The sequence below is a fragment of the Pomacea canaliculata genome, linkage group LG8, assembly GCF_003073045.1.
Source record: "Pomacea canaliculata isolate SZHN2017 linkage group LG8, ASM307304v1, whole genome shotgun sequence".
NCBI lineage: Eukaryota > Metazoa > Mollusca > Gastropoda > Architaenioglossa > Ampullariidae > Pomacea > Pomacea canaliculata.
Window position 1 is genome coordinate 14,315,170 of NC_037597.1, and position 27,939 is coordinate 14,343,108.

Genomic DNA, 27,939 nt, shown 5'->3' on the forward strand with positions numbered 1-27,939 from the left:
ATATGCACTTTTTTTATTTTCCAGCTGGGAAGTAAAGACTGAACACATATTCTGGCACTGTTCATTGAATAAAAAAATTTGGGACCAACTATGGAATATGTTAAATAACCAGAACTATTCAGAGGAAATAAGGATTTGTACAGAAATTGTGTTATTTGGTATTGGTATTACTGAGGGGGTTGACAAACCTTTATCATTCTTCTAGCAAACTTTTTTATCTATAAATGCAGATTCCTGAAGGCAGTACCAACAGTGGATACGTTTAAGCCATTTGTAAAGTCATGATATATTGTGGAGCAATATGTCACATTTACTAATGGCTCACAGATATCCTTTTGGAAACAGTGGTTCCCATTTAGCCATGTGACTTCTTAAATAATGGCACTCACTATCTGTAATTGCCTACATTATATCAAATGGATTGCCGTATTTGTTAGTATGTCATTATGCAGAGTATATAGCTTGCATATATATATATTTTTCTAAGTATGATTGCATGTGTTGTTAAAAAAAGCTATCTCCGTTTGTGTGAGTTACAACCATAGGGTTAGGGACTAACATAGCCTATGCCTCTATGGCTAGCTACTTCTTTGTGCAAAGGGTGTGATAAGAGGCTGATGGAAGATTTTGTATACATTGCCACGGACGTGTTTCTTCCTGTGTCTATGTTGTTTTATATGGTAGTATTTTATGTTTTCTATGGATTGTAAAATAAACAAAAAAGAACATGGGTAAGCTTACTTCTTCAATAATATAAAAAGTAGGGCCACAAATGGATTAGGCATATTCTTGGACGTTCGTTAATGTAACCTATTGTCACCTACTGGCATTCAGGGGAAGGAGACAAACAACTGGCAAAAACTTACTATAAGCATCAAGAGAGAAATACCCGAGGCATCACTGTACTTAACTGGACAAAGGTTTGAGCTTGGAAAATTTTTTATATGACCGTATTGTCTAAATTTTTCTAAATATGGTCAAATGTTCGACCCTATTTGATCTTTCGACAAGATCTGAAGCCACAACTTTTTGAACATGTGGAAATCACCACCTGATGGGTTACATGTTTTAACATGTCTTTAGTTGGAAGATTCCCAGATTTTCTCTTCAAAACTAAAGAGACAGGCATCGTTAGATTTTTCAAAATCGAATGAAAATCCTTTTAATTTTAGTCATTTTGCTTTATTTTCAATCTCATCACAAGGGAGACAATGCCATTTTTATGTTCTTTATTGCATAATTTTCTCCCTTAAGCCATCTGGCTCAATGTATATCTTTCCGAGAAATACACGTTAATTAATATTCCTGCAGAAAATAATGTTATTTCTTTGATTTGTCAGCATACTTGAAGTAATACCAGGTGCGATCTAATGAAATAAAAATGTTCAGCATAAAGGTGTCATATTCGATCTGCCTTTTACAGTATATCTGGCATACAGCACGGTAAAGTTGCAAGTTAATAATAATAAAATAACCTTTGCAGAATATATGCTGCATCAACCTATCGACATGTTAAATTATGCCCTATATATGTGTGTGTGTACGCCGTTATTGTACGACCACAACTGTACGTAGAAAGGCGATCGAGGTGAGTCGCAAGAATTAAAATTTATTGAGATTTGCTTTCTTCAGTTTCCACATCAGATCGCTTTGTGGATGCATGTACGTTTCACCATTGGTGCTACACAGTTTACCTTGAAACTTTTAATGATAAGACAAAAGTAAATAAACATTGTTAAAAAATTTACTTTTTTATTTACCACGTAGAATCAATAGTAAAAATTATACGGGATAACAACATCTATTAAGTCGATCTGCTCCTGTACAGTGACGTCTCTTCTCCCTAACAAGACGTTTTGTGTGGCGTTTGGGTCACTGCTTACAACTGTGGAATGTGCTATGCTTTGTTCAGATACATGCTGTCACAGGCGTGGGCACTATAGTTATCACGATGTTGACATGCCCTCGTCAGCCGACATGACGTGATGCACCCTGGGATACTATCTGCTTTCATAAAGTGTTGAATGGATGTGATATGTTGGCAACCAAACTGCCTACAACTTCATATAAGGGCAGTACTCTTACAAAAATTATATCGTAGAAAAAAGGCTTCTTAAGATTTCATGTCTAAAGCCCTAACCCTAACCCTGACATGGTTTAAAACAAAAAGGTCTCAAGCGTACTTTGAGACGTACGTGGGTGCACAAAATAATTAAAATGTATGGATGGTATGTTTTATTCCCCCCATAAACAAGACAAATATATTGGTCTTAATATTGTGGTCATTTTATAAAAAAAATCACGTACAAGCTCCAAACATTTAATGCTTTTCGGGCCACACCATACAAGATTTATACTTACCGAGACAATCGCCTTCTCAACCATGCAGTTGTCCCCCCAGACCCCTAACGACGGCAGACCCACGTACAAAGTCATTCGTCAGATCACGAACTTATATTACCTATACACGTCCGTGGTCAGATTGTATCAATCAACGGATGGATGAAATGATGTTTCTCTGGGGTACGAGAAGACACGGGTATTTGTTGCAGTTGCTATAAAATCGAAAGTGAACGTAATCTCTTCTGAACCGGAAGTACACAGTCTTGTGATGCCACGTAGAGACATGACGTCACTCCCTATTCGGCCTATCCCTCTACCACCTATAACTAAATCGGAAGAAGGAAGCCATCTTTGATTGCAGCAATAGATGTCTGCCAACGTTGATTCTGTACAGTAGCAATTACAGTTACAGCTGTAGCAGATAAAATACAATTGGTGTGTGGTTAGTGAGTTATGTCAACAATGAATCCAGAGTAGTAAGTACATATTTAAAGTAGACATCTTAGAATTTGTTCTTGTTAGCTTTTAAAGAAGGACACTGTGATGTCAGCAGCTGACATTCACGCCCTCTTCAGTCTCCTGTGCGTTGTTATTCTGTGAATTTCTTTCCCGTATCTTCCCAGTTTTTGTTACTGTTAATTCAGTAGTTTGAGAGATTAAAATTATGTTCATTTGTTAAGGAAAATGTTTTAAATTTGCAATGTTTAGTTTATAAAGACGTCATAGGATTTTTTTATTTTTCGCTGACAGGGATCTACGTCACTCATTGTACATTTTCACACACCCCTCAAAAATATTTTCAATGTATAACTCATCTGCGTATGAAACTGTTTATGATCACATTTTATGGATCATTTTGCGTTAATATTTAACAATACTGATTGATACCGTTTTCAAAACTTTTGCGACTGCATGTTAATAGTTGTAGTGTGAAGAGTCTAAAGAGTAAAGTCTCAAGTCTCCTATTAAATTATTATTGTCTTATTATAAAATCTTACATAGAATTTTCAGCACTTGGCTTATAGGTTATGGCAGTTTATATTTTGATAACTCAGTCTTATGTTGTCATTTTATAGTTTATTTGGGAGGATTTGAATGATCTTAAAGTTTTTATTTTGATCTGTTTAAGTAGGTCACTGTAAATCAGAACTTAGTTTTAATGACTATGTTAGACTGGCTTAACACAGTTTAATATAATTTGGTTAATGTGTCCGTTGTTTATCCATCACTGTATACATTTGCTGTGGTGTACAGGAATTCATCAGTTTACCTTTATTTCTTCATATGCTTATCATTAGAGGCCTGTTTCAGATTCAGAGTTGTTTTTTTTTCCTGTCATTCAAGTCTGAAAGCAGTAATTGGTTATCCTTTACTTATGTGGAATTTTTCTTAAGGCTTTATGATAATTTTTTTTAATAATGGTTGCGTGATTGCATCAGTGAAAGTATAAAGAGGTTTTCTTCAAAAACTTACAGAGGACTGAGAAGTTGTTGAAAGAAAAATTTTATATATAAAGTACATTTTTGCCATCATTTATAAAACCATTAATTTTTGCCAACCATTGGACCTATTCAGCACATTCCTTGTAAAAATGATGTTATTAAATAAGTAATTATACAGAAGGCTTTTCATATGGTATTTGACCTACTGTAGCATTGATGCAGTATTAGCATTCAGCTTTAGTTCAATGTCAGCCAAACCATTACTATCACGTGTTCATAATTGTAAAAATTCTTTCTCTGCAGTGACTATCTCTTTAAACTGTTGCTCATTGGTGATTCTGGTGTTGGAAAGTCTTGCCTTCTTTTAAGGTTTGCAGTAAGTAGACCTTGTAATTTTCAAAGTAACTAATAGCCTTGTTTTAGAATTTTGTAGCCTTTATCCCGATCACATAACATCCTTCAGAATGATCCCATTTCATTTGTTCTTTGTACAGTCAAGAGTGACTAGTTATTGTGCCTGTATCCAAAGAGTAATAATAAAAGTAGCCTGGAAAGGAGCTTGTGACAGTGAAGGGGGTGATGTGTTTTGAGATCACAAAGACAGATTCACATTTTTTAAATGTTCATTATTTTCTAAATTTTCAGGATGATACATACACAGAAAGCTACATCAGCACAATTGGTGTAGACTTTGTAAGTATATTATTACAAGAATCATCAAGTATATATTATTTCCACAAAATATTTAGCTCTTACGCTAACATTATAACAGGAAAAACTGTCAACTTTCATTGCATAAAATGACTTCTTGTCTATTTTTATTTTCGATTTATAAATCGCTATCTATCTCGTTGATACTAAATGCATAATATTTGAAAGAGGGTAGCTGTAAGAGAATATTGTTTTGGGATAAACTTTTTAAAAAATTTTATAAACTTTAATTTACTGTATTGCTTCATTTTTGCAGAAAATCCGAACAATAGAACTAGACGGAAAGACGATAAAGCTACAGATTGTAAGTATCTTTTTTTTTTGTTGTTGTAACACAAAATCAAAAGTGGATGTGTCATGCAACAGTTGGTGCTTGGGGAGTCCTTGTGTGTCTGCTGTATTTTCAGCATCCTCAAAGCATCTTTATTAAAATCAGCTCATAGAATCGATACAGAAACTCTAAATTTTTTCAAAGTGCACTTATTTTATCCATATTTTGACAATCATTTCAGTTAAAAGCAAGTTGAAAGATGTACAGTTGGATATTGGGAGCCAGTGGAGAGGGCTAGAACCTAATGCCTGTATCTAATGTAATCATGAATGAATAATATTATAGACCATTTTACTGTGACCATATAGCTAATTGATTATAAGCATTTAAATACATTGGCTCTGGCAGTCATCATGTGACTTTTAGTTCTTAATTATTGTTGTGGAGTAATATACCTAATGCAATGTCTAAAAATAAGGTTTACAGTATCCAAGGACTTTTTAAGTACAAGCAACGTGTTTCTTCATCAAGATCTGCTAAGTAGCAGTAGCTTCTACAAATGGTTTTTAAAGCAACTATGTAGAAAGCGAAAGGTTTTATGTACTGGGGAAAAGGAACTGGCTATTTAGGATAGAGCTTATTTGTCCAGGTTTTGGATTACTTAAGAACATAATTTATGATACACAATCAAGGCTATGCCTGTTAGTATGTGGTGTTAAGGTCAATGCTTGGTAACGTGGTGTTAAGGTCAATGCTTGGTAACAACTGAGCTCACTTGGAGTTGGACATGTAATTTAAAAAAATTTCACAGCTCTGCTATCGAATCCTTTAAAAGTTAAAGCTAAAAACTGCTGTTCCACAACATTACTCCTTACACCAATTAACATAGTTGTGATTACAGTCAGTTGACTAGTTCATCTGCTCGTCTTCCTCTGCAGATTTATGGCACTCTCCATCCTTACTGTTTGTTTGCCTTTTAATTACTTGTCTACAAAGTTGTTTCTCCATTCCAAACCATGAATTTAACAGCAGGAAGCTACACCGAGTAGCCTTGGTAAATTCTTCCGTCATCCTTGGTTATTCGAATCGTCGTGCATATAAACCATAAATTGTCGTTTTCTTTTATGTGTTACATTTACAGTGTGTGGCAATGATAGTCTTAATATATTCCAATTAACTGAAATCTACTTCTGGTCAAAATGTATATTAGCATATTGACTCCAGACTAATCTATGTATATTTGATAGCTCTTTCTCATTTGGAGAGTGGCCCTATTCTCCTCGAGAAGTAACTTAATGAATTAAAACTAACTCATTTGGAGAATCAAGTACAAGGATTAAGAGGTAGCTTAAGATTCTTTAGATATGCCACTGGAGTAAATGTAATTTGGTGTGTGTGTGTAAACAAACAGTGGGACACTGCTGGACAGGAGAGATTCAGGACCATCACTTCAAGTTATTATCGTGGTGCTCATGGCATTATCGTTGTCTATGATGTTACAGACCAGGTTTGTGTTTATGTAGTAGATTCTTCTGTTATAGTTTGTCTCCAAAGTGTACAAAACCTGTTAATAGATGTAGGGTAGGCATGCCACAAGTGTTGATTTTGAATGAACTGTCAGCAGTGGGAAGCAGTTAAAAATATAAGGACAGTTGCTGTGATTCAAATTATGAAGGAATGTAGAGTTAGAAAATAACTTGCATTCATTTTGGTTTATTTAATGCGTTTAAGTAGATTTTGTGCTAGCTTCTTTTTTTTTTTTTTTTTTTTTTTTAAATTTTAAATGATTTTTGCAATCTTCTATACAGAGTTGCTTTTCATAAACAGTGAAATTTTTTAATTAGTCTTATCGTAATTAGAAGCTGTTATGCATAAAATGATCTTCTGCCCGTTTTTTGTGTAGGAATCCTTCAACAATGTGAAGCAGTGGCTTCAAGAAATTGACCGATATGCCAGCGAGAATGTCAATAAGCTCTTGGTAGGCAACAAATGTGACCTCACCACAAAGAAAGTGGTAGATTACACTACAGCAAAGGTAAGCATGAGGATGTCTTCCTTCCCTTTCTCTCTCCCATCTATTTCACTTCTAGGAGGTAAAAAAAAATCTTCTAAATAATATGCTTTGTTATATTTTTGTACGTGCTTTAAATAAAGGTGCTGCCTAAAGGGCACAAGTTAATGTTAATGCACAGTTTAGGGTTAAGTTGTTTTGTTTAGTTTTACCTGCATATTGGTGGATATGAGAATGTAGTTGAGAAAACCAGCTGGCGACAACAGGTAACCTATTAGCACAAGCTTCAGCAGAATTAGCTGTTAGCATTTTGCTCATTACTGTCTATTCTTGCTGCCTCTGGGTGCTTTATTGGCTTCCCGAGTTGTGTTATCCCCATGTCCTGTTATTTGGGGGAAATAGATTTTAGAGGATAACAGAGAAAGTATATTATGTTATGATCCTAAAATCTTGAATGTTAATAAATAACTATGAAAGAATGCATTTTACAAGTGGCTGTTTTGTTTCTTTGCAGGAGTATGCTGATCAGTTGGGCATACCCTTTCTGGAAACAAGTGCAAAGAATGCCACCAATGTAGAGCAGGCGTTCATGACAATGGCGGCTGAGATCAAGAACAGGATGGGCCCTGTCACTGCTGCCTCAGAAAACAAGCCCAGTGTCAAAATAAACTCCAGCACTCCTGTCAAGCAAGGAGGTGGTGGCTGCTGTTAAAAGCACGATGGTGTAGCTGTGTTAAGGCTGTGTTGAAACAGTGCCACTATGAGACCATGGGGTTATCGATGGAAAATTTCAAGCTGGAAACACTTCACAGACCTAATATTTAACATTCATTGCTGCAAGTAAGACAAGCATGTCCTTTTGATTTTAGAAGGAAATGCAGACATTTGCAATCTTCCTCACAGTCACCAACGTCGATACCAGAATTGGGGAGTTGTCTAGGGTGGTTCTTGTTTGGGGGTTGTAATCTTTTATTATTTTTTTTTTTTAACTGAATAAACATCTGTGAGCAGTTCTTTGTTTTCTTTGATTGGATTTGAAAATGTTAAAGTGAGGCTTTCTCGTGTGTCACTCACCGACATAAGTTCTGCTCACTGTAGACTTAAAGGTCATTTCTAAGCTGTATTTATACCATTTCATGTGTACATTGAAGTGTTCATCCATGGATGATAGCTCGTGATGCCAGAAGATAAAAGGAAGATGAGTAAGTACTTTTTTTAATGTTACAAGTTTAACAGATACTGTTATAAATTTCTCCATGGGAAGAGGTCACTTCCTGCAATGATAATCTCCTGACAAGAATCCTTACATTTTGGTTACACCAGCCATGGTTACCAACCTCTCCATGTTTCAGCTTGAACAATGTGTCTGGGGAGAAGGGAGACGGGAAAGTTAGCATGGTTGAGAGTTGTGTTGAGATGTCTGACCATTGCTTCATTCTGTAACAGGTCAAGTGAGTAGCATATGAAGACATTTACTGTTTTTCTCCATCCATGTATAAAGCCCACATTGATATTTTTCCTGTATTCATATTTGAACATGTCTGAAAAAATTCTTTGTGTATATTCATTGTGGAAATGCTTCTACCTGTGGGTTGGTATTGTGTAATTATTCTTGATAACGTAACCTTTTTTTTAAGTATCTATACATAGCACTTTATAGATATCAAAAAGCAAATTGACATAAAGAACATTCTGGCTTTAATATGCTGTGAGGATTTTTCTTTTCATTTTATTTTTACATCGTTTTGATTATGAAAGGCATTCCTATGTTGACATTTCATCAGTGATTAGAAAGTTTTATCACCAGTTGGATTAGAACACTGAATGTTGATGTCTGTTGCCTGCTCTTTCCCAAACATTACCTTTTTACCCACAATCTCTGTTTAATGACAAATCTGGACGCCACAGAGAAATAAGAATCATGAGCATACCTGAATTTTTTGTGGGCAAGTGTTTTTTTTTTTTTTTTTGGTTTTGTTTTTGTTTCCCCCACCCCCCTCATATTAGTCCCGCAGAATACTTTTCCACAACATTGGCATTTTTTCTTGCTGTGCTTGTTCACCTGAGGGATTTTAGGTGTTTGTGTCGGTGCTCTCTTTTTTTCAGCATGCGGGGACTGGTTAGCAGAGCGTGCTTTTTGTTCAGAGCTGCTGCTAGATTAGTACTTAACCAGTTTGGTGATTGATGATCTACTCTTTTTTTACCTTAAACAAATCAGAAAAGTGTCCAGCAGTTAGTCGTTTACTGCGGATTATTTGTAGTTGGCTTGACCTGGAAAATGGCGCCGTTATGAGCATCCTGCCACAGTCTCTTTGGTCTCTGACTTGATAGATTTCTTGACTTCCTCTGCATGGACCACAATGGTGCTAAAGTCTTTGTTAGGAAGCTGCCAGTTTTGCTGAAGATAAGAGAGGCAACTGCATGGGCCCCTAAAGTACTCCTTTTGTGTGTTGCTGGATGTCTTGTGCTAAGCTGAGGCATGTTGAGTGCAAGCGGTACGAAAGAACAAAAAGGACAAACAAAAGGAATATCTTGTTTCTTTGGTTTCTATGCTTATCTGTCTGCCCTGATCCAAGCTATTGGCTTCTCTACCGTTTTGGCCTGTATTCAGAGCAGCACTGGAGTATCAACAATAAAAATGTAAATAATGGCTTTGCCGTTGTGTTTTTTTGGGGATGTCATCTTGTGTGTTCTAATCATGGTTGTTGCTTACAGTTTAATTTAAGTCTTCGGTGCCAGAAATGTTCCCATTCTTGTGCTTTATGACTGGGTATGGAAGGATGGATTTCCGTTAAGATGGACTGGACATCACAAGTAACTGTAAATTATTTGTTGCTTGCTTCCAACTTAAAAGATGAGATCTGTTTTTTTACAAGATTGTTGTTAATATGTATTCAGTGGCCTCATGTTCACTTGTCGTACAGTCAAAAATAAGCAAAGCTGTGTCATCTATAATAGTACTTGAGCTTTGCATGTTATAAAGCAAACAGTAGTGCACAATCTACCATTGAGCTACATTCCCTACTTTCACTGTTACTATTTAAAAAAGACACAAAAAAATTTTTATTGACCAAACAGCTGTGCATGTGGGGAGTGGTACATGAGACATCACACATCCAGGAAAGAGAACCTTAAAATGTTAATCGTGGTGGTGGTTTCCAATTATGTGTTGCATTTCAAAGCATTGTCTTGATCTGCGCAAAAACACGCGAATGTGTACTTTCTAACAAATTATTTTGCAATGTGTTTGTGACTTGGATTAAAAATAAACCTTTGCATTTATACCATTGGCTGTAATTTAACTGCATTGCCTAGTCTAGATCTAACTAGCTGGCTTGCACATGCTGTCAAAGACTTGGCAAGAGAAAGATGCACTTTTTTTCTTTAATCCACAGTACTATAAGGTGTATGAAGCAACACACTTTTTAATTTAGGAAGTATTGATAAACAGGTAGTAAAATATATTGTACACTCAACACAAACATAAACGGTCTTTGTGGTCGTAGCATGAAGGAATTGGTTGCTTGTTGGCTGCGTAAGCAGAAGATAAGTTTTCTTCTATCTTTCCTACATGTTTAGGCGATTCTTCTACACTGTTCAATTCCTGTTCTACTTGAGAAAGCCACATTAGACAATAGTCATTAAAGAACAGTGTAGTGCCTGGTTCTTTATAGGGACCATGATGGGTGTCACTAGAGCAGTTTATGCTATTGAGCATATTGCATTCACATGAATAACATGACAAAACATCAATGTTAAAAATCAATACTAAATCACATTGTCACTCTTGCCACTGGAAGTACCCTAGAAAATTATGAAAAACATTTCTTACATTAAAAACCGTAAAATACTGTTTTCTTATGTACCATTATTTTAAAGCAAATCTATTCAACGTGCCACCTGAATGCATGAGCACTGTAGGATACAGTCTATCGACACCAGTAGTGTCAATCACAGCAAGCTACTAATGGTAGAAATTCTATGCCCAGCATTTAAACTTGAAAAAGTTCTGCATATCAGGATCATCCACAGACTTCCCATTCACTCCAGCATAAACCTTTTTCAGCAGATCATTTTTGAACTTCTCCTCCAAGATCTTGACATATTTTTCTAGGCTACCTGTTGACCAGATAATTAACGTCAGTGTGGCTAACTCATTCAATACAAACTGATGCAATTGAGCTGTAGCTGTGAAGGGTTAACAGTCGATGCATTTTTTTTTTAAACTGAGCAAAGCATTTTAACTGGACTTTCTATCAGAACAAATGGTATTTTTAGTAACAGCAATATTTTCTTTAGAAGGCCTATTTTTACAAGCATCAGTGAATAAATCTACTGCAAGAGGAAAGCTCGACGTACCCAGACCAAGGATCCTTCCATAAGAGATCATATTTTTTGCCAGTCTCTCATCATCGTACTTCTCATGCTTCATTAGTATTCGTACAATTTCGCCAAAGATGTATGCATCATCAAAGCTGAGCTGTTCAGACACTGGAAACTTAGCATAAACATCAACTGCAGCTAGTGGATCTGACGTCAGCAGCATTTCTGCACATTCAATGTAGGCATCGTGGACCTGCAGTAGATATCACTTATTCAGGTTGGCAAAACAGCATACAACAATAAAGTCAGCAAAATGTACATTTGCTAAGAAAAACATGAAAGAGATAAAGTGTGTCATCTTGCTACATTTTATTCTGCATGTATACAGTTGAAAAAAAACTAATCTGGCCAATGTTTGGCCTAAAAGTGTGCTGCGCTGACATTTACGGTGGTCTAGAACTTTGCAAGGGTCTTCCATGTTATATGGGTCAAACAGATCAGGTGTTCCATTTCCTAGAGGTCATAAGTTCATGTGGGTCACTGTCTCTAGGACACAAATGCAGATCCCAACCCTCTTCTACCACCATCTGTACTTTCCTTGATAGATCACATACCTATTTCTAGAAAGCTGCTGGGTTGGCAAAGATTGTTTTCTAGACAAATCCCTCAAACCAACATCTTTCTCCACAGATCAAGTGTACTAAACTCTATGCTCTGAAACCTTTACTGAGAAGAAAAAAATTCAAGGGGGCGAAAAATTTCAAACAGGCTGGATAGTGCAAGAATTTTAGCCACAATTGCTTCATTTTCTGCTTCTGCCACAAAGCCTTCAACAACTACATAAATTGCCCATAAAATAGTTTGGAAGGCAATCACACAATACTGCTTTTGATCTACAATCAAGAATTTTGCAGACAGCAATGGCATGCCAAGGATGTTAAAAGTGAGGTAGAAAACCTTTTTCCTGGGAAATCTATGATCTCAGTAATATTCTCAATGAAATGGTCTTCAAGGATCAGGTCACAGATTTTGTCATTTTCATCCATAGCTGTTGAAATAGCCTGTGAAAAGCATGGCTCATCCACATTCTTAGGTGCATTTGACATATTCTCAAAGTGTAAGACACAGAAATCTCTTGACATTAAATAATAGTACTCCCTTCATCCAAATCATGGACTTAACTAATCTGAATTCATCAGACTCAAAAATTAATTTTCTTTAATTTTTTTTTTTTGGAGGCAAAAAATTGTTTTGTTAACATTAAAGCTAAAAAGGGTCTTTAATCATTGCCCCAAATCCTATAGTATCCAAGTTATTTTTCATTACTTTTGTTACTATTATACAGATATCAAGTATTTTAAACATGTACCAAAAAAAAATAGATTTCAAGATACTTAAGGCCTTACATCTGGCGCCATCTTGATAACAATTTCAAAGTACTTTTGTGCTTCTTTAGGCTGATCTAGGGCACGAAGTACACGTGCTAGACCAAGGTAAGGGTTGAATGACTTGGGGTTGATGTGTGCCACCTTCTTCGGAGCTTCTGATTTAGCTGCAGGGGCAGCAGGTTCAGGATTTGGTGCTGCAGGCGGTGCAGGTGCTGCTAAAATACATTTCAATGGTATATTAGGATGAGATGCATGTAAATGACGAGGTAATAGATGTAAGGGTTTAAGCAATGTTCTATATGGTTTAAAAAAAATTTTTTAACTACAATGATTTGTAAGATCGGTATATTGAAAATGCTATTTAAAGTATTCATCCATCATGTATGTTTATGTAAAATTTCATTGGGCAGCATATGTGATCTTGTTAGAGCTCTGGAGCTGATGTACATGATTTTTCTGAACTTATTTTCAACATAGTTTGTTAACTCTTACAGTAGATTTAAGCTCATTCTTCAATCAAATATAAATAAAAGGAAGTGTCTTGCATGGAGAAGCATTCAGTTTGTGTACATAGTCATCAGTGAATGTTCACATCAAAAGATGCATATGGATACTGGTATCTGAGAGGATAGTTTTTTGTTTTTGTTTTTGTTTTTTTTTGGGGGAAGGGGGGGGGCGGTGAGGAGGACATTGTACTGCTAAAGACCTGATGAACATTTCTGTCGTATATGTCAGTCAAAAAGTTAAATGAAAAAGCTTGTTGGAAATGCTATCACATTCATATAAACAAAAACATATGGTCACATGATATTTAGTTATTGTGCAGCAAAACAATGAAATTCTCTTCTTTTCCATATCCCCCACCTACCCACAATGGAATTCCCTTAAATGTGCTCTGAAAATGTATGTCTTCCTTAATCATTACTCCTAACAACAGTCCATGCAATTGCTAGTCCTTCTCCCCACTTATTGTTGCGTCCCAACTCATCTTCCTTTGCGCAATCAGGATACTCTCAGTCCTTGTTACTTAGTTCCTCTTTGAGTTTTCTGTCTGTTATTCATTATCAGTACTCTTGTTTATCCTTCCATCATTCATATGTTCCCTCATATGTTATCCATGTCGTATACTTGTTCTTAAGCGCTAAGAGCATGTTTTTTATGAGTGTGAGTATGCACTATACAGATCTTGTGTTTGTTATTATATCAAAAGAAAGCAGTTTTGAATTAAATTTAAAATGTCACTTTTATTAATATATTCCTTTACCCCTTCTCCTATTTAAAAAAAGCCAAAACAACCATTAACAGTGGCAACATGCACTAGCTGATCGAAGAAAAGAGATAATAAACTCAAGAAACACCAAATAATGGAAAAAAAACAATAACAAAAAAAACACACACACAAACACTTGCACCCTTCTTATCTTTCAAAGCAACCTTCTCCAGAAACCAAAGCTCTGTTTAACACCTGTTTACAAGCAAGCATAACATGATGTAGTAAGGCTGCTAGACAAAATGCACAAATTTTACACTGGTTTAAATGACTGAACAGAAATTATACCATCATTTTAAAGACCAAATCAAATGCAAAGGCATGTTGTACACTAAAGACTCCATTATTAAAAGCAGTAATTAACACCTCAAAATCACAAAAGGAAGAATGGTTTGCAAGAAATTTTATGCACACCCAGTTCTCCTGTTCAGAAGTTGCAGGACTAATGCAAGCCTATTGCCAGCACTTCATGCTAGGTAAAGGTCAAGATCATTTCATAATCTTTTTTCAGGTATTTAAGACCTCACTTTTCTTTTTACGGTTTACATGAAGTAGATAAAGGATAATCAGAGAACAGCTTGTGACAAGTAGGATGAGACTATAGTCATTCATGTTTATGAAAGACTTGGCTCATTTATTTCTTGATTAACACAAGTTAACTATGAAATTTAACTGACAGTTTTTTAATGAACTTGTTTTGGGGATAGCACCATTTAATAATGATGATAAAGTCAACTTATATAGCTCTGTATCCCAGTCCTATGGGCAGGCTCATGGAACTTCACACTTTACATAGACACATATGCATGCAACAAACAGAGAATGGTATAAAAGATGAAAGATACATAGCTAGAAGTTGCTTCCAGTGTGTAAAATTCATGTGAAAAACTACAATCCAGGCTGCAAATGCTCCTTTTCACTCTACAGGTCTAGTCATAAAAAATGACCTCAGTTCTAACTCCAAATTTTACTAAAAGCCACAACCAAGGTGAGGCCTCCAAATACAGATTGATGAAATCTTAACACAACTTTTCCAAAGAAAGTTTTCACCTCTTCCAAGAATACTGGTAAGAAATTGTAATGTTCAAAAGGCTTGTCTCTCACAAACAGAAGAGTGATATTTTATTTTCATATTTCGTATCTTACGAAGAACTGATTTTTTTTTTAAATACCATTCCCCCACATTCATTTGTCTCAAGCACCAGGTTGCTCAGTATTGCTAATGAACCACCAAATTGTGAGTATGACTTACCAGGCTTGGGTTTCTGTGAATTTTTAGAGATGGGAGGGGCTGCATCATGTTTGTGGCCAGACTTACTGCCTGCAGCTGGCTTGCTAGCAGGTGGCGCTGGTGGTCCAGCTTTCCCTGGTGGAGGCTGAAAACAGAGCAGAAAGACAATGATGATGCTGTGACCTGCTTATCTAACCATGACTGTTGAAACTAAGCAAACCGTACACTTTTCACAGAGATTTGTGTTAAAAGTACAATCTTTCTGCATGTTTCTTATCCACAGTTTTTTGGGCATGCACATACAATGTCACCACCCAAATGTCTGTGAGGGTATAGCTAGAGAAAAGAGAAAACCACAGAAATAAAATGCAGAACACACTCCCTTGATCTCTATACTCACCATATGTGCACAATAACTATATAAATGATCATGGCCATGCTGAAAGCTGAAACTTTCAAAATTGTGTACACATGATGGAAATTGTAAAAGCCAGCAGACCTTGTAGTGCAATTTTAAATCCTTTCAGCAGTAACATATCATCAACACATGAGCAAACTCTAACAAAAATGCATCAGATAATACTATCAATAAGCAGAAAAACTAGCCTGGAGGCAAGATAAGCTTCACCATCATCCCTTACCTTTACAGGTCCTTTTCCAGCAGGTGCAGGTCCCCCTCCAACACTCTTTGGGGCTGGTGCTGCCTTGGTAGCAGCTGTGATGGCATGCAAGCATTCAGTTTCTTTTCAACTTGTAACCTTTGATTGTGATTTCTCTTATTGCCATATTATATCTATTTTACCTAATATCTTTTAACTCATTTGACTTTCACCAGTCTTTTTTATTTCAGTTAAACATTACACGCTGCATGTTTTTCACTCACTGAATTTCTTATTTATATATTTCCAAAAGCAGTAAGAGAAAACCTTGGCCACAGACAAAATCAAGAAGTCAGTCAGTTTGTTTTATCACCACCTTGCTTGAGCAGTTCACCTGGGACACTACCAGTTTCCTCGATCCTTCAGGCTGCATATTGCACTTTCGACCTTTTCCCATGGGTTTGGTTGTTCTGCAGGTTTGCTGGTTTTAATCTGGTTGCATTGGACTATGTTAGCATCTGTCTTTAGCTGAAAATTGTACAAGTTTTTGCAATATTGAGTCCATCAGTTGAGTACTGCAATGTTTTTTTTATGAGAAGATAGCCATTGTTGTCTTTGATGACTGAGGTCTTGTGTTGACCTGTCTTGGTAAAGATCCTTAGTAGTTGGTTGTCACCCCATTCTGTTCCCTCCTATATGGTCTGGCATTGGCCCTTGATTCAGTTCTCCCTAGCTGCTTTCATCGTTTTCCTGATGGCACAATCCTCTTCTTTGTATTTGGAAGCTGCTTCAGGTTTACTTTTACACCCAAACACTTACTGGGCTATTGACAGTAGCGCCACTTTAATGTTTCCAGCGAAGGTGTCGACATCACAGCCTAGCAGGTTCGGTGCAGTGTTACCCTCCAACTGTGAACTTGAGGACTTCTGCAACCTTTCAACTTCTCCAAATCAAAGCAAATTTGGGGAATGTTTGAGGGGTGCTTTATCTTCAGCTTAAACTTCAGGATTGTTAAGACAAGATCATGGTCATTGCCTATGTAGGCAGCCGGATACGTCCTCATCTTGGCCTTGTTGATGCTGGATTTGAAGTGTCTTGGCAGCAGGGGGGGGAGGGGGATTGATGTTTTACGCCATCTCAGCAACTGAGGCTATATTACGGCAAGGCAGCCAGCCCTGTAAACTGATGCCACGTGCAGAGAAAGAACAGCGTGCCCGAGACGAGAAATGAACTCTGGGCAGCCAACCTTCACTGTATTGGGGACAGACGCTAACCGTTGCACCACCAGACCGCTTCTTGGCAGCAGGATGAAATCGATTTGGTTATGGATTGGAGATCAGCCTGCTGGAAATGTGTACTCTGATGGCTCTGGCCACTTTCCTATGCACAAGGAAGTCTGCATCATGCTCATGTCTGGCATCTTCTTCACTGTATCAGAGTTTATGGCCTTCATCCATTAATTGTTGTCTCCCTAAATCCTGGCCATCTGACCTCCGCCAGTCCCACAATGTCAGCCAATATCAATCTTGCTCATGCTGCACTGGTGTAATGTGCAGACATTCTGTATACCAATAGATGTTCCTTTGGTTAACTTAATCTCTTCTTTGGTTCCACATTTTTGCTATTCCTACCATGGAGCCTGCTGGTAGGTTGCGTGATCACTTGTGATGTAGGCCTTGACTAATTCTGGCATGATCTTTCTTTTGCGGGAAATATCCATGGTCCAATTTCTGGATTTGTTTGATGGTGTCTTGAAGTGAACTACAGGCTTTTGGTCAACTTGGTCATGAACACGTATAGGCCCTGGGTCCTGGCCAGTACATTTGTCATAAAAAGTCTTCACCTGCTGATAACATTTTAGCATCCTGATTTTCTGTCTGGCCTTACTCCCTTTGCTTTTACCCACAAGATAGTGGGGCCATTTTCCCTTGTCTAGGGTGATGGTAGATAGGAGAAGTAGAGTTAAGAAGTAGAAGTGTTAATTACCTCCCTTTGGTGGTGCTGTGGCAACACTTCTACCGACTGCCCCTTGTCCCACAGCTGCCCCTCCTTTCCCTGGTGCTGGGGCAGCAATGGCTTTGGCCCCATCTTTCGGTGGCGCAGCTGTTTGCTCTTTTTCGTTAATCTTCATCCTTTCCTGATACCATTTCTGGCCTGAAAATTGTATGATCAAGTACTATGGATACATGACACCTTTCATTAAGCTTCACAAATCATCTACATGTATTACAGTCTTGATGTGTATAAAGCTATGATTCAAAGAGGAGGTAAAATATATTTTCTCACTGGCATAAAAAATTATCAAAAATTGATTAGGGAGGAGGGACAATTTCTTGTTAGCAAAAGATCAGGTCAAGATATCGATTGAGTACAGTCTATGCCAAGAAATCCAATATGTAAGGTGACCAGACGTTTCGGGGGCGAAAGCGGGACACGTGCCGAAGATGGTGTCGTCACCGTCAAAGAACGCCGAAAAAAGTGATTTTTAAAGACAACCGGGACATTTGATGGACTTCCCAGAAAGCCAGAAAGCGGAACATTGGGCGTCCACAAGAGGTCAAAAGCGGGACGTCTGGTCACCTTACAATATGCCTTGGAGAGAAAGACTAATTTTTTAAAAAATTAATCTTACAAACTATTTTCTTAGAATTTAATATGTTCTTTTAAACATGTACTGTCTTTCAAAATTCTATTTAAAACTGCTGAAAGAGTCTGAATTCATAAAAAAAAATAAAATAATGGGGGTGGATAAAAAATTTCACCTGAAATCAGCTCAAGTATTTCCCCTTCTGAGGGTTTTCCTTGCAAATTGATGCTTGCCTCAAAAGAAGCTTTAGCACCAGAAATCATTTCTTTGGCTTTCTCTCCACTACTGTTTTCATACTTGCTCATCTGTGCTGAGCCCAGCAGAAAGAGGGCATGACTATTGCAAGGCTGGATTCGAACCAGATTCTGACATGTCTGATAAAAAAAAAGAAGTGAACAATCTTAATTAACTCTTCACCTGTCTTCCATTTTTGGTTGTGCTTACAAAGTTCTATACATAGATGTGTGGGTGGTCTACAAAAACTTAAATATGAAACATTCAAAATACTGTATGTGCATAGATTAAAAAACTGACTCAACAAATAAGACAGATAGAAATGCATGTTTATAGCACTAGTCACTTGAAATAGCTGATTGCATAACTTCCTAAGTACTCATGAAAACCACATTTACATCAGCAATTATTGTGATGCTTAAAACAAAACACTCCATCCCCATGATTCTCACATAAAATCATTGCTTTTTCTACACTTTGTTGCTTGAAGGGAGTACATGGCTTAATGCATTTGTCTGCTAGATATTACACTCACTCTCTCTTGTAGATCTAACAGCTGCTGGTTCTGAGGAATAGTGGTCGTGTAAATAAGTGCTGACAGGCGGTGGCACCGCTGGGCAATCAGCTCCTCATTCTCTCCCTTTGCAGACAGAATCTCTAACAGCATGGCATGGGCCTCAAGCAACACCCACTCTAGCTGCTTATACACATCAGCCTTATACACAGTGGGCAATGCCTGGCTTGCAAGGAGAGCTGCACTGCATTGCACAGGGGAGAGACAGGTGTTCATTACAGTTAACAGTTTTAACAACATTAGAACAGTTAAAGGCTTAGAAAATTTATTTTTACAAGATTATTGTAAACTTTTAAAATGAACTAAAATTAAAGTTGCTTGATTTGTTAAAAAATAAGTACAAAAAACTTCAATTATTTGATCAGTTAAGTAATTATTAAATAATTGCATATGGACATGTTGCTATTTGCTTGTATACAAACGAGTATTGTTGAGCATATCAAATGACATGAATACACAAAGAACTATAATGGCTTACGTGTGAAACACGTCATGTGGGCTCATGGCCTCTTTGATCCCTTGATTAGACAAAAGAAGGCGACCTAGCTGAATGAGACCTCGCAATAAGTGGACATTAGTTGGATGCACAAGGTTTTCTGCATACAGGCTATTCTTCCTTCTGTAAAAATACAATTAGATTCTTCAATCTATGTCACCCATTGATTTTTTCCTACTTGGATGCTTCATTAATTTTTTAAAAAAAATGGTATGTATATGTTTGGCTAACATAAAGTTTGACAGATTCTTTGCTGTATATAATGTTTAAAGGCCCAGTTCTAAATAAAACACTTCAAGTATGAAAAACATTTTAAAAGTTCAGATAATTCTTCTACACAACAGTGTGTGTTTCTTAGCTTGAAAACTGACAAAAAGGAAATAATGTTACTGGCTAAGAAGCGTAACTGACAAGTTTTCTTGAGGTGTAGCAGCCTTTTTAGTCAGGTCAGTCAACAGGGTCTCCATACCCTCTTGCAAGTAACACACACACTCCTGTATTCTGTCACCTGGACCGCCCTTCTGAAGGCTGAGTGCAAGTCCTAGGTAGATTCTGCACACACACACACACATAATCTAAATTTTTGAATAATTTCTTCTAGTAGCATAATAATAATTAAGTTGCAAGAAAAATATAAAATCAAAAAAGTACTCTTTTAAATTAACCTAATAATAATAATAATAGGATATCTATAGCGCATTTCCCCACATGGAGGTGAGCTTGATGTGCTTTACAAGAGATCAGGGGCACTGAGGCTGTGTGATGGTGACATCACAATCGAGTACAAAGAAGCACAACATACATACACGAACACTCACTAGTTCACAATTGAAGAACACAAAGGAGACAAGAGTGTGGGGGAGAAAGGACAACAGGATGGACAAGTAATAGTGGGTGTTTCCGAAAGAGATATGTTTTAAGTCCAAATTGGAAGGCATGTACTGACTCCAATGCCTGGAGAGATGGAGGCAGACCATTCCAAATACTGAGGCTCGAGAAGGAGAAAGAGCAACAGCCAAACGTTTCCAGTCTGATACATGGAATAGAAGGAAAACTAGCTTGGGCTGAGCAAACTGACCTGCAAGGCAAAGAATGGCAAGACAAGCTCAGACAGACAGACTGGGGTAAGGCCATGAACAGCATGATAGCAAAGCATGGCAATTTTGAATACCATGCAAGCCTGAACTGGCAGCCAGGGGAGATTGCACAAAAGCAGTGGCATGGTCAGCCTTTCACTTACAGTAGAAAACAGTGTGGGCAGCATTATTCTGAGCTCTCTAGATCTTGTCAAGCAAGTGACCAGGAAGATCTATGAACAGAGAGTTACAGTAGTTAAGCCTGGACAACACATTTGCCAACATAAGCTGCTTGGTGGAGGCAACAGAGAGGAGATGTCTGATGTAGCTCATCCCGCAGAGTTGAAGATGGATTTGCAAACTGAGTTGACATGACTCTCAAAAGACAATGATGTGTCGAAAATAACTCTGAGATTTCAGATAGACAGGGAGAAAGTGATAGTGGATCCAGAGAAATCATAGGATTATATAACAGAATATGTAGCTGCCCACCAAAGAAAAAATGTTAAATGGTCAGTAACATATCTAATTGTCAAAGTTTCAGAAAAAGCTACCTGGCTAACTGGTACTTTTGATTCCAGCACAGTGCTGCCTCCAAGCGCTTGACAGCATCTTCATAGTTTCCCTGCATGACCAGCAAACGGCCAACATGAAAATTGTTTGTGGCCACCCCCTCTTCCAGTGACAGGGCATCCAGGTACTTGATGTAGGCTTGTCCCAAGGGGTTGCAAGAATCTTCTGCTTTGTGAGCTACGGCACCTTCCTGTAAAATCAAATAGTGATGATGATGATGACGATGATGATGACGATGATGATGGATAGATGATTGATTGATTGATTGACGACAACGAAGATGTAAAGTTTAACTTTCAAAGCTAGATGCTACATCCTCTCCACTTGACAAGAGGCTCTAATACTTCTGCTAACAATATTAAAATTATGCGAATTATTCAAAACCAAATTTTCAAATGTCAACAAGTTATTGTAATTAACAGGACCTACAGCAATTTCATGCACGGGGAAATAAATAAGACCTACTCCCACACATTTTCATAAATTCTGTGTTGTGCATATGAGTTACAATTAATTTACAAGTTTTTCATTACAGTTTAAAAAATACATCCTACCTGGGAAGCCTTCTTGGAATACCACACAAAGAGATTCTGAAGCTGGTCAGCCTTACTACTTTGACCTGTATCCAGAAGATGGTGGTATTCTTCATCTAGTGCTTTCAGCTGTAGACTGACAGGGGCACTTGCATCAACTCCTCGAAGTTTGCAGATTGCCAGCACTTCCTCTTCTTTGGAGCTTTCTTTGGCTTTGATGTTAAATGATGGTGTTTCGTCATGCGTCTGTGAGGTCAACACAATCATATGCATAGATAAGCAACTATAAAACAAACGACCAAGGCAATATGAATCCATACCTGTTATTTTTCCTACAGATAGATAGATATCTATGCACACAATATTACTCCTTAATGTTTACAGAGGTCAATGATAAAATTAAAGGAAAAACTGAATAATTTATTTATTTTATAACAACTTCACCAGGATATAAAGAACAATATTGTATCAGTGATGTAGGTGACAACTCTCTTAAAGGACTAGTGGCACACACTTTTTTCTCCCAGTGATCAGGTAAGCTGAGTGAAAATATTTCCCAAATCTGGATAAATTCATCCCTTCCTTTCTCACCATGCACAAAAAGAGGTCAACAACACAGATGTCAGCATTGTTTATAATGTGTAGGCTTTTGCCAGTGGGAGGGATGGGACAATAGGTTAATTAGGTGTAGCTGTGTACAAAGTATTAAAGGGTCTGGCAAGAGGGAGATGTGACGTGCAGTGAACATTCAACATCAAAAAAGGCCTCATTCAAATTATCAAAAAGCTCAATGATATTCAACAAGCCACTGAGACAGACAGCAACTGCAAGTGGGTGTCCCCCAAAGTTGCCTCTCAAAGCTGCAAGACCTTAACAACTGACTGCCAGAAAAAGTTAACAAACATAGGATTAAAACCAGCACTGACAAGAACAAAGTCATGCTTAATGGCAATGGTAAAGCAGAAATGTACGGAGGACAGGTCAAGGATGAGAATGGTTTTCAGTTATAATACAGACATTCACCACAGCGGCAATGGCCAGGCTGGAAAGGATTTGGTGAAGCAATACCACCAGGTACAGACTGTACAATTTCCTTACAGTTACCGTATGAATGTGAGACATATTTGTTGATATGGAGAGGAGAATCCAGACATTCAAGAACAAGTGCCTGATGAGGCTGCTCCAACACAAGGAATCTGGGAACCTCTTCTTGCAACAGTGAAGGACTGCAAGCTGGTCTGGTCAGGTCATGTAACCTGGTATGACCCTCTGTCAGCCCCTTTTTCAGAGTATACCTAGGAAGGGTACGTGTGGTGGACAAGAAAAACTGCCTAGCAAGCATGAAGGAGAGGACTGACCATGCTATGCTGAACCTGCTCACCACACCTCAAGACAGGCTTATTGGCAAGACCTGTCAGCTGCTGCACCTATCCAGTTATTCCCACTAATAAACCAGTTCCAACTAATCAGCATAGCCATTCATCAACTGGTATCAGTCAAAGGACGAATAAATGAATTATCAGCACATACTCTAAGGGGAAAATGCACCTTCTGATTATGTTTTCAGGTGCATTATTACCCAACCACTAAGATCACTGTTATTTTTTGTCTGAAAGTGAGTATACAAGCAAACATTTTGCACTACTCTTCAAAGCAAAACAATAAACACACCTCTTTTTTCAGACCAAACATGTCCTCAGCAAAGAATGCCTCTTCTAAGGTCATGCCTAGAAGAAGATGGAGACTAGGATCCTTGGGTTTGAATTTAAGGGCTGTAGCATAACCTTGAATTGCTTTGTTCAGGAAATCCATTGGAGATTCTCCATCTCTGTACTGTTTGTAGCCTTGTGCTGATCACACATCCATCAAAAATAAACAAATAAATTGCATAAGTTTGCAAACACACAACATGCATGTACATTGTGGAGGGAGTGGTTGGCCGAATGTGTGACTCAGGGCAGAAAGGAGAGAAGCGTTGAAGTAGTGCCTGGGTGAGCAGCCAAGGTTTGGGTAGGAGGAGGATTAGGCTTAAGAGTGTGTACACGTAATTGACACAACAAAATCTACACTAAAAAGCTATGAAAGGAATGCAAAGAAAACGTGACAAACCTGTATTAGGGAGATTTTCAAAGTACAGTCCTAACTGATTTTCAGCAAACCTGATCAGTTTGCTGGGATCAGTCTCATCAAACACCTGTTGTAACTGCTGTTCCCATTTCCATGACTTGGAGTTGGGAAGGGAATGTAGGAAACAAAACAATAGAAGAACATTATTTGGTACCAGTTGTATATGCAAAATAAGAAGATTACACAAAATACACAGTTACAGATTTGAAAGAACATATTTTATATGCTATACATATCAGTGACATGTTCATTGTATCGTCAGGAATATCAAAAGATAAATTCTGTCATATTTAGCTGATGAGTTCTTTCAGAACCAATTCAAGACATACCTCAACTTTGTGTTTCACGGAAAGTGCTGATTTCTGAAAGCGGTCTTTAGGATCCTGAAAGTAAAAATGGCCTTTACAAATATTCAAAAGTTGTGCTAAAACTGTGGAATTCTAGAAAACCTCTTCTGAGTACTTAAAATGAAAGTTACAAATCATAACAATTTGATTACAGAAATTAAAACACACTCCTAGCAATTTTGCAAAATTGACTGTTTGCAGATTTATTCTGGGGGACCACTGCCTTAAAAGGAGCATGTAGGGAATGAGAAATGTTTCCTACAGCCAGTGATTCATGAGTTCAAATGCCAATACCTCTACTTTAGGTTCTACAGTGTACTTGTCCAGCTGACTTGCTAGTTGGCCAAACTTGACAGGTTCTGTAGAGCCTGCAGACAAAATAAGTCATCAAATAGCTACTGTTTACAACTGATCTATTCTTTTACTGTGTACATGTGAATGTGAATGTGGAGATTTATCATTAATTATTATATGTTCATTTCCCTATGCTCTTGTTACTATATATAGCATGGGCATCTGAAATAACTTGAATATGTTGTCTGCTAGCTAATTTGTTGTTTTGTTTTTTGGACTTTAAAAGTGCAGCTCTTTAACCTTGATTTCTTTCTTTTCTGGAGTTTCTGTGACATTCACTTTCATGAGATCAAGGGTGCATTGTAAATTGTTTGTGCCTGAATTGATTTATCCTGCACACTCTTCCAAATGTGAATTTATTGTCGTTCCTTTCGTTCCACTTCATTTTAGTTAAGCTTATTCACTCCAGTCCATGTAATTGACATACATAGTGTCACTGTAGTGAAACAGTGAAATGATATAGCTCCGAAAGTATGCTGTACAAGTTATGAAGTACTGCTGTTTTTTCAACTCAGCCCACTCCCCATTTTCTCACATATTTTTTCAGTAAGTTTATATTTAGTATATAAGTATAGCTACAAAGAATTAAGAAAAACTATTCTATATTAAAGCACATTCTTTGTCACCTAATGTGTATTTTTCCTGTAATGTGTTGCATATCAATCCTTCTGAATGGACCCAAAGACCTACAAATAAACATTTCATAAAGATATTCATATTCACTCTCTTTCTCTCCCCTCTCTCTTTCTCTCTTAGGATACACTATGGAATTTTGTCAGTTTTAATGACATAAACATTTAAATAAAGATGGTCTGGAGCAAACATACTCTATGATCTGTCCATTAACAAAAGGAGTACCCATGCAAAATTTAAATAGGATCTGTGTGGATTTGCAAGCCCTCAACCACACATACAGATACATTTTGTCAGATTATGTTTTATTTATAAGATATCTTATCTTATAAATGGACAAATAAATATCAACATAATCTTACCACCATAAGTCAGTGGTACAACTGCAGGCTCTTCTGACATTTTTTTGTCAAGCTCTCTGTCCACAACTCTCCAGTCTAATGGCAGGGGCTGGCCATTCAAAGGATCATATTTTGATGTCCTAGTCAGCGAGTCAATGATTGGGGCTGAATACGTGTGTTTAGGGTTACTGTTCTTGATTGTAATGGGTGCATACAGAGGTCCCAGAGAGAAAGGACATTCAAACTCCAGTGCTTTCTTTGGATCAACAAATTTAACAAACCTTGGAATTGGCTTGCGGAGTATGTCCACTGTGTATGTCTAAAACAAGAAATAAATATGCCGGAAACAACAGTAAATATAGTAATCTACTAATATAATAACACACACATGCACACATACATATACCCACACACACACACACAGAGAAAAGAATAAACGAGAATGCCAAAACTTTTTTACCTGTTTGTTTGAACCATCAGCGGAAGTCACCTGTATTTCAGCTCTGGTCTCACCCGCGCACAATTCAAGCACACCATCATTAGCACCTTGGATAAGAATTTCACTTGCAGTATCAGCAACAGCTGCGACAACTTTTGCTGTTGCCATCTGACAAGGAAGATTACCTGAGATTATATAAAAAAAAAATCTTGCATCTGTACTTATTGTGTATGTGTGTCAGAATGAGATGTGGGTAGAGAGAATTTGTGTGCATATTATATATGCTTTGGAAATATTTTAAAATTAAAATTATAACTGTTTTATCACTGTAAAGGAAGTAATGTGTAAGTTATTCCTAAAGCTTTTATGTAAAGTGTGCTGGTGCATACAGCTCTCTCTCTTTCAAAATACTTTTTAATTCTCACATCTATATTCAAGTACTGCAGGATCAAAATCTGGCAGAAGTATTGCTTTTTCAATATTTAAATTCACGAGGTTTGCATCCTTTCCAGAGAGACGCTTTGCATGAATAAAGTAGAATTTGGTAGTTCCATCTTCTGCCGAAACCTCTATTTTGATGCTTGTCACTTGTCCCTCTGTAAGAGGTATTGATTTTGATCCTCCACTTCCCTGGAGGTAAGAAGGAAGGAAAACTTCATAAAAGCGACAGAAAAAGTGTTACATTCTAAACAATTTGCACAATACATAGATCAATCTTGAGAACATAAATAGATTCACAAATGCAAGTGTGCGCACGCACACACACACACCCCACCAAGAACACAATTATTTTGAGAGATTCAGAGACTACAACTACATTTCAGTTGAAAGGTTGGGAAGCTAGAGAGTGAAAAGACAGAGAGAATGTTGGCCAGGTAAACTGACTATATAAAACAGGTCTCTATAAGCCATTTACATGTTCTGATATCATTGAAAATTTAATTATATCAATCAAATAAAAACAGAAGAGGAGAATGTTCCATCTTAGTTTTAAACTGACGGATGTAAATGTGTTCACAAACACATTTTTTTGTAAGTTGTTCTCTAATGTTTTTTAGGGAATGAGATGTTAGAGACCACACTTAAGGGCCAACCTCAATGTTGCTCTTCTACCTCACTTCCTTATCTTTATGAACCCTATATGGTCAGGTACCCACGACACCAATTGTTTGCAATCTCTCTGTCCCTGATAGGAATAGTCTGAACAATATTGTCCACATAAATGTATTAACGAGAGAATTTGTATATTATTAAGCTCAGGTAAATGTTTTCCCATGCCAATATGTAAAAGTAGTAGACACCTGAAATCGTTTGTGCCAAAGTTTGTGTCCATGCAGATGCTCAATCTCAGATGAAGTGTCAGTGGTGTGTGTGTTGTAGGTATGCACATGATTATTCTTAAGGTGACCAGACGTTTCGGGGGCGAAAGCGGGACACATGCCGATGATGGTGTCGTCACCGTCAAAGAACGCCGAAAAAAGGGGGGGGGGGGAGACGCTGTGGGGCCTTTCCTCTGACTTTGCCGGATGCGAATCAGCGTACGGTATTTATTCAGATTTTTAAAGACAACCGGGACATTTGATGGACTTGCCAGAAAGCCAGAAAGCGGGACATTTGGCATCCCGCCCGATGAGCAGGCGGGACACGAGGTCAAAAGTGGGACTGTCCCGCCTAATGCAGGACGTCTGGTCACCTTATACAAAGATAAGTTTCGACAACTATAAAACAGTCATCTACTTCATATCAAATCATACCGCAATGGAATAAGAGGCACTTGTATCGTTGGTGACAGGGTCAACACTGAGTTTTTCAACTTTACTTGAAACTGTCATGTTATACTCTGTGATGTTTGCATTAAAATCAGGCGTAAGTTTTCCAGGTTTCACCGTAAGTTTTTTCAAGGTACAGTCGTCCATCTTGAAACTGGGGAAGCTTTGCTGCGGAGATTATTAGTTTGATAACCAAATAAACATTAAGCAAAAAATAGCTTTAAATATTATAAATAGTCAAATATAAATTTCAACTCATGAAATAAG

The 27,939-nt window shown here is 37.5% G+C and overlaps 2 protein-coding genes across 3 annotated transcripts; one reads left to right on the forward strand and one right to left on the reverse strand.

Annotated features, from left to right (window-relative positions):
• Positions 1 to 2,661: 2,661 nt before the first annotated feature.
• LOC112569889 (ras-related protein Rab-1A) lies at positions 2,662 to 9,428 on the forward strand. The gene is made up of 7 exons (XM_025247943.1): positions 2,662 to 2,819; positions 4,089 to 4,161; positions 4,431 to 4,478; positions 4,753 to 4,800; positions 6,179 to 6,274; positions 6,671 to 6,802; positions 7,293 to 9,428. Exons 1-7 carry the CDS (start codon positions 2,797 to 2,799, stop codon positions 7,488 to 7,490), a joined length of 618 nt encoding a protein of 205 aa, XP_025103728.1. The 5' UTR covers positions 2,662 to 2,796; the 3' UTR covers positions 7,491 to 9,428.
• On the reverse strand, positions 8,732 to 27,915 carry LOC112569887. 2 transcript variants are annotated; one of them, XM_025247941.1, is made up of 20 exons: positions 27,658 to 27,915; positions 26,329 to 26,533; positions 25,925 to 26,088; positions 25,486 to 25,783; positions 24,431 to 24,504; positions 24,119 to 24,172; positions 23,772 to 23,886; positions 23,334 to 23,512; positions 21,684 to 21,908; positions 21,111 to 21,319; positions 19,892 to 20,032; positions 19,463 to 19,603; positions 18,946 to 19,168; positions 18,352 to 18,550; positions 17,576 to 17,743; positions 15,632 to 15,705; positions 15,078 to 15,135; positions 12,508 to 12,704; positions 11,138 to 11,354; positions 8,732 to 10,897 (listed from the first exon to the last, which is right to left on the reverse strand). In XM_025247941.1, exons 1-20 carry the CDS (start codon positions 27,817 to 27,819, stop codon positions 10,758 to 10,760), a joined length of 3,243 nt encoding a protein of 1,080 aa, XP_025103726.1. In that variant the 5' UTR covers positions 27,820 to 27,915; the 3' UTR covers positions 8,732 to 10,757. The 2 variants fall into 2 exon arrangements, with proteins under 2 accessions (XP_025103726.1, XP_025103725.1); XM_025247940.1 differs by having other exon boundaries at positions 15,012 to 15,135.
• Between the last annotated feature and the right edge of the window lie 24 nt (positions 27,916 to 27,939).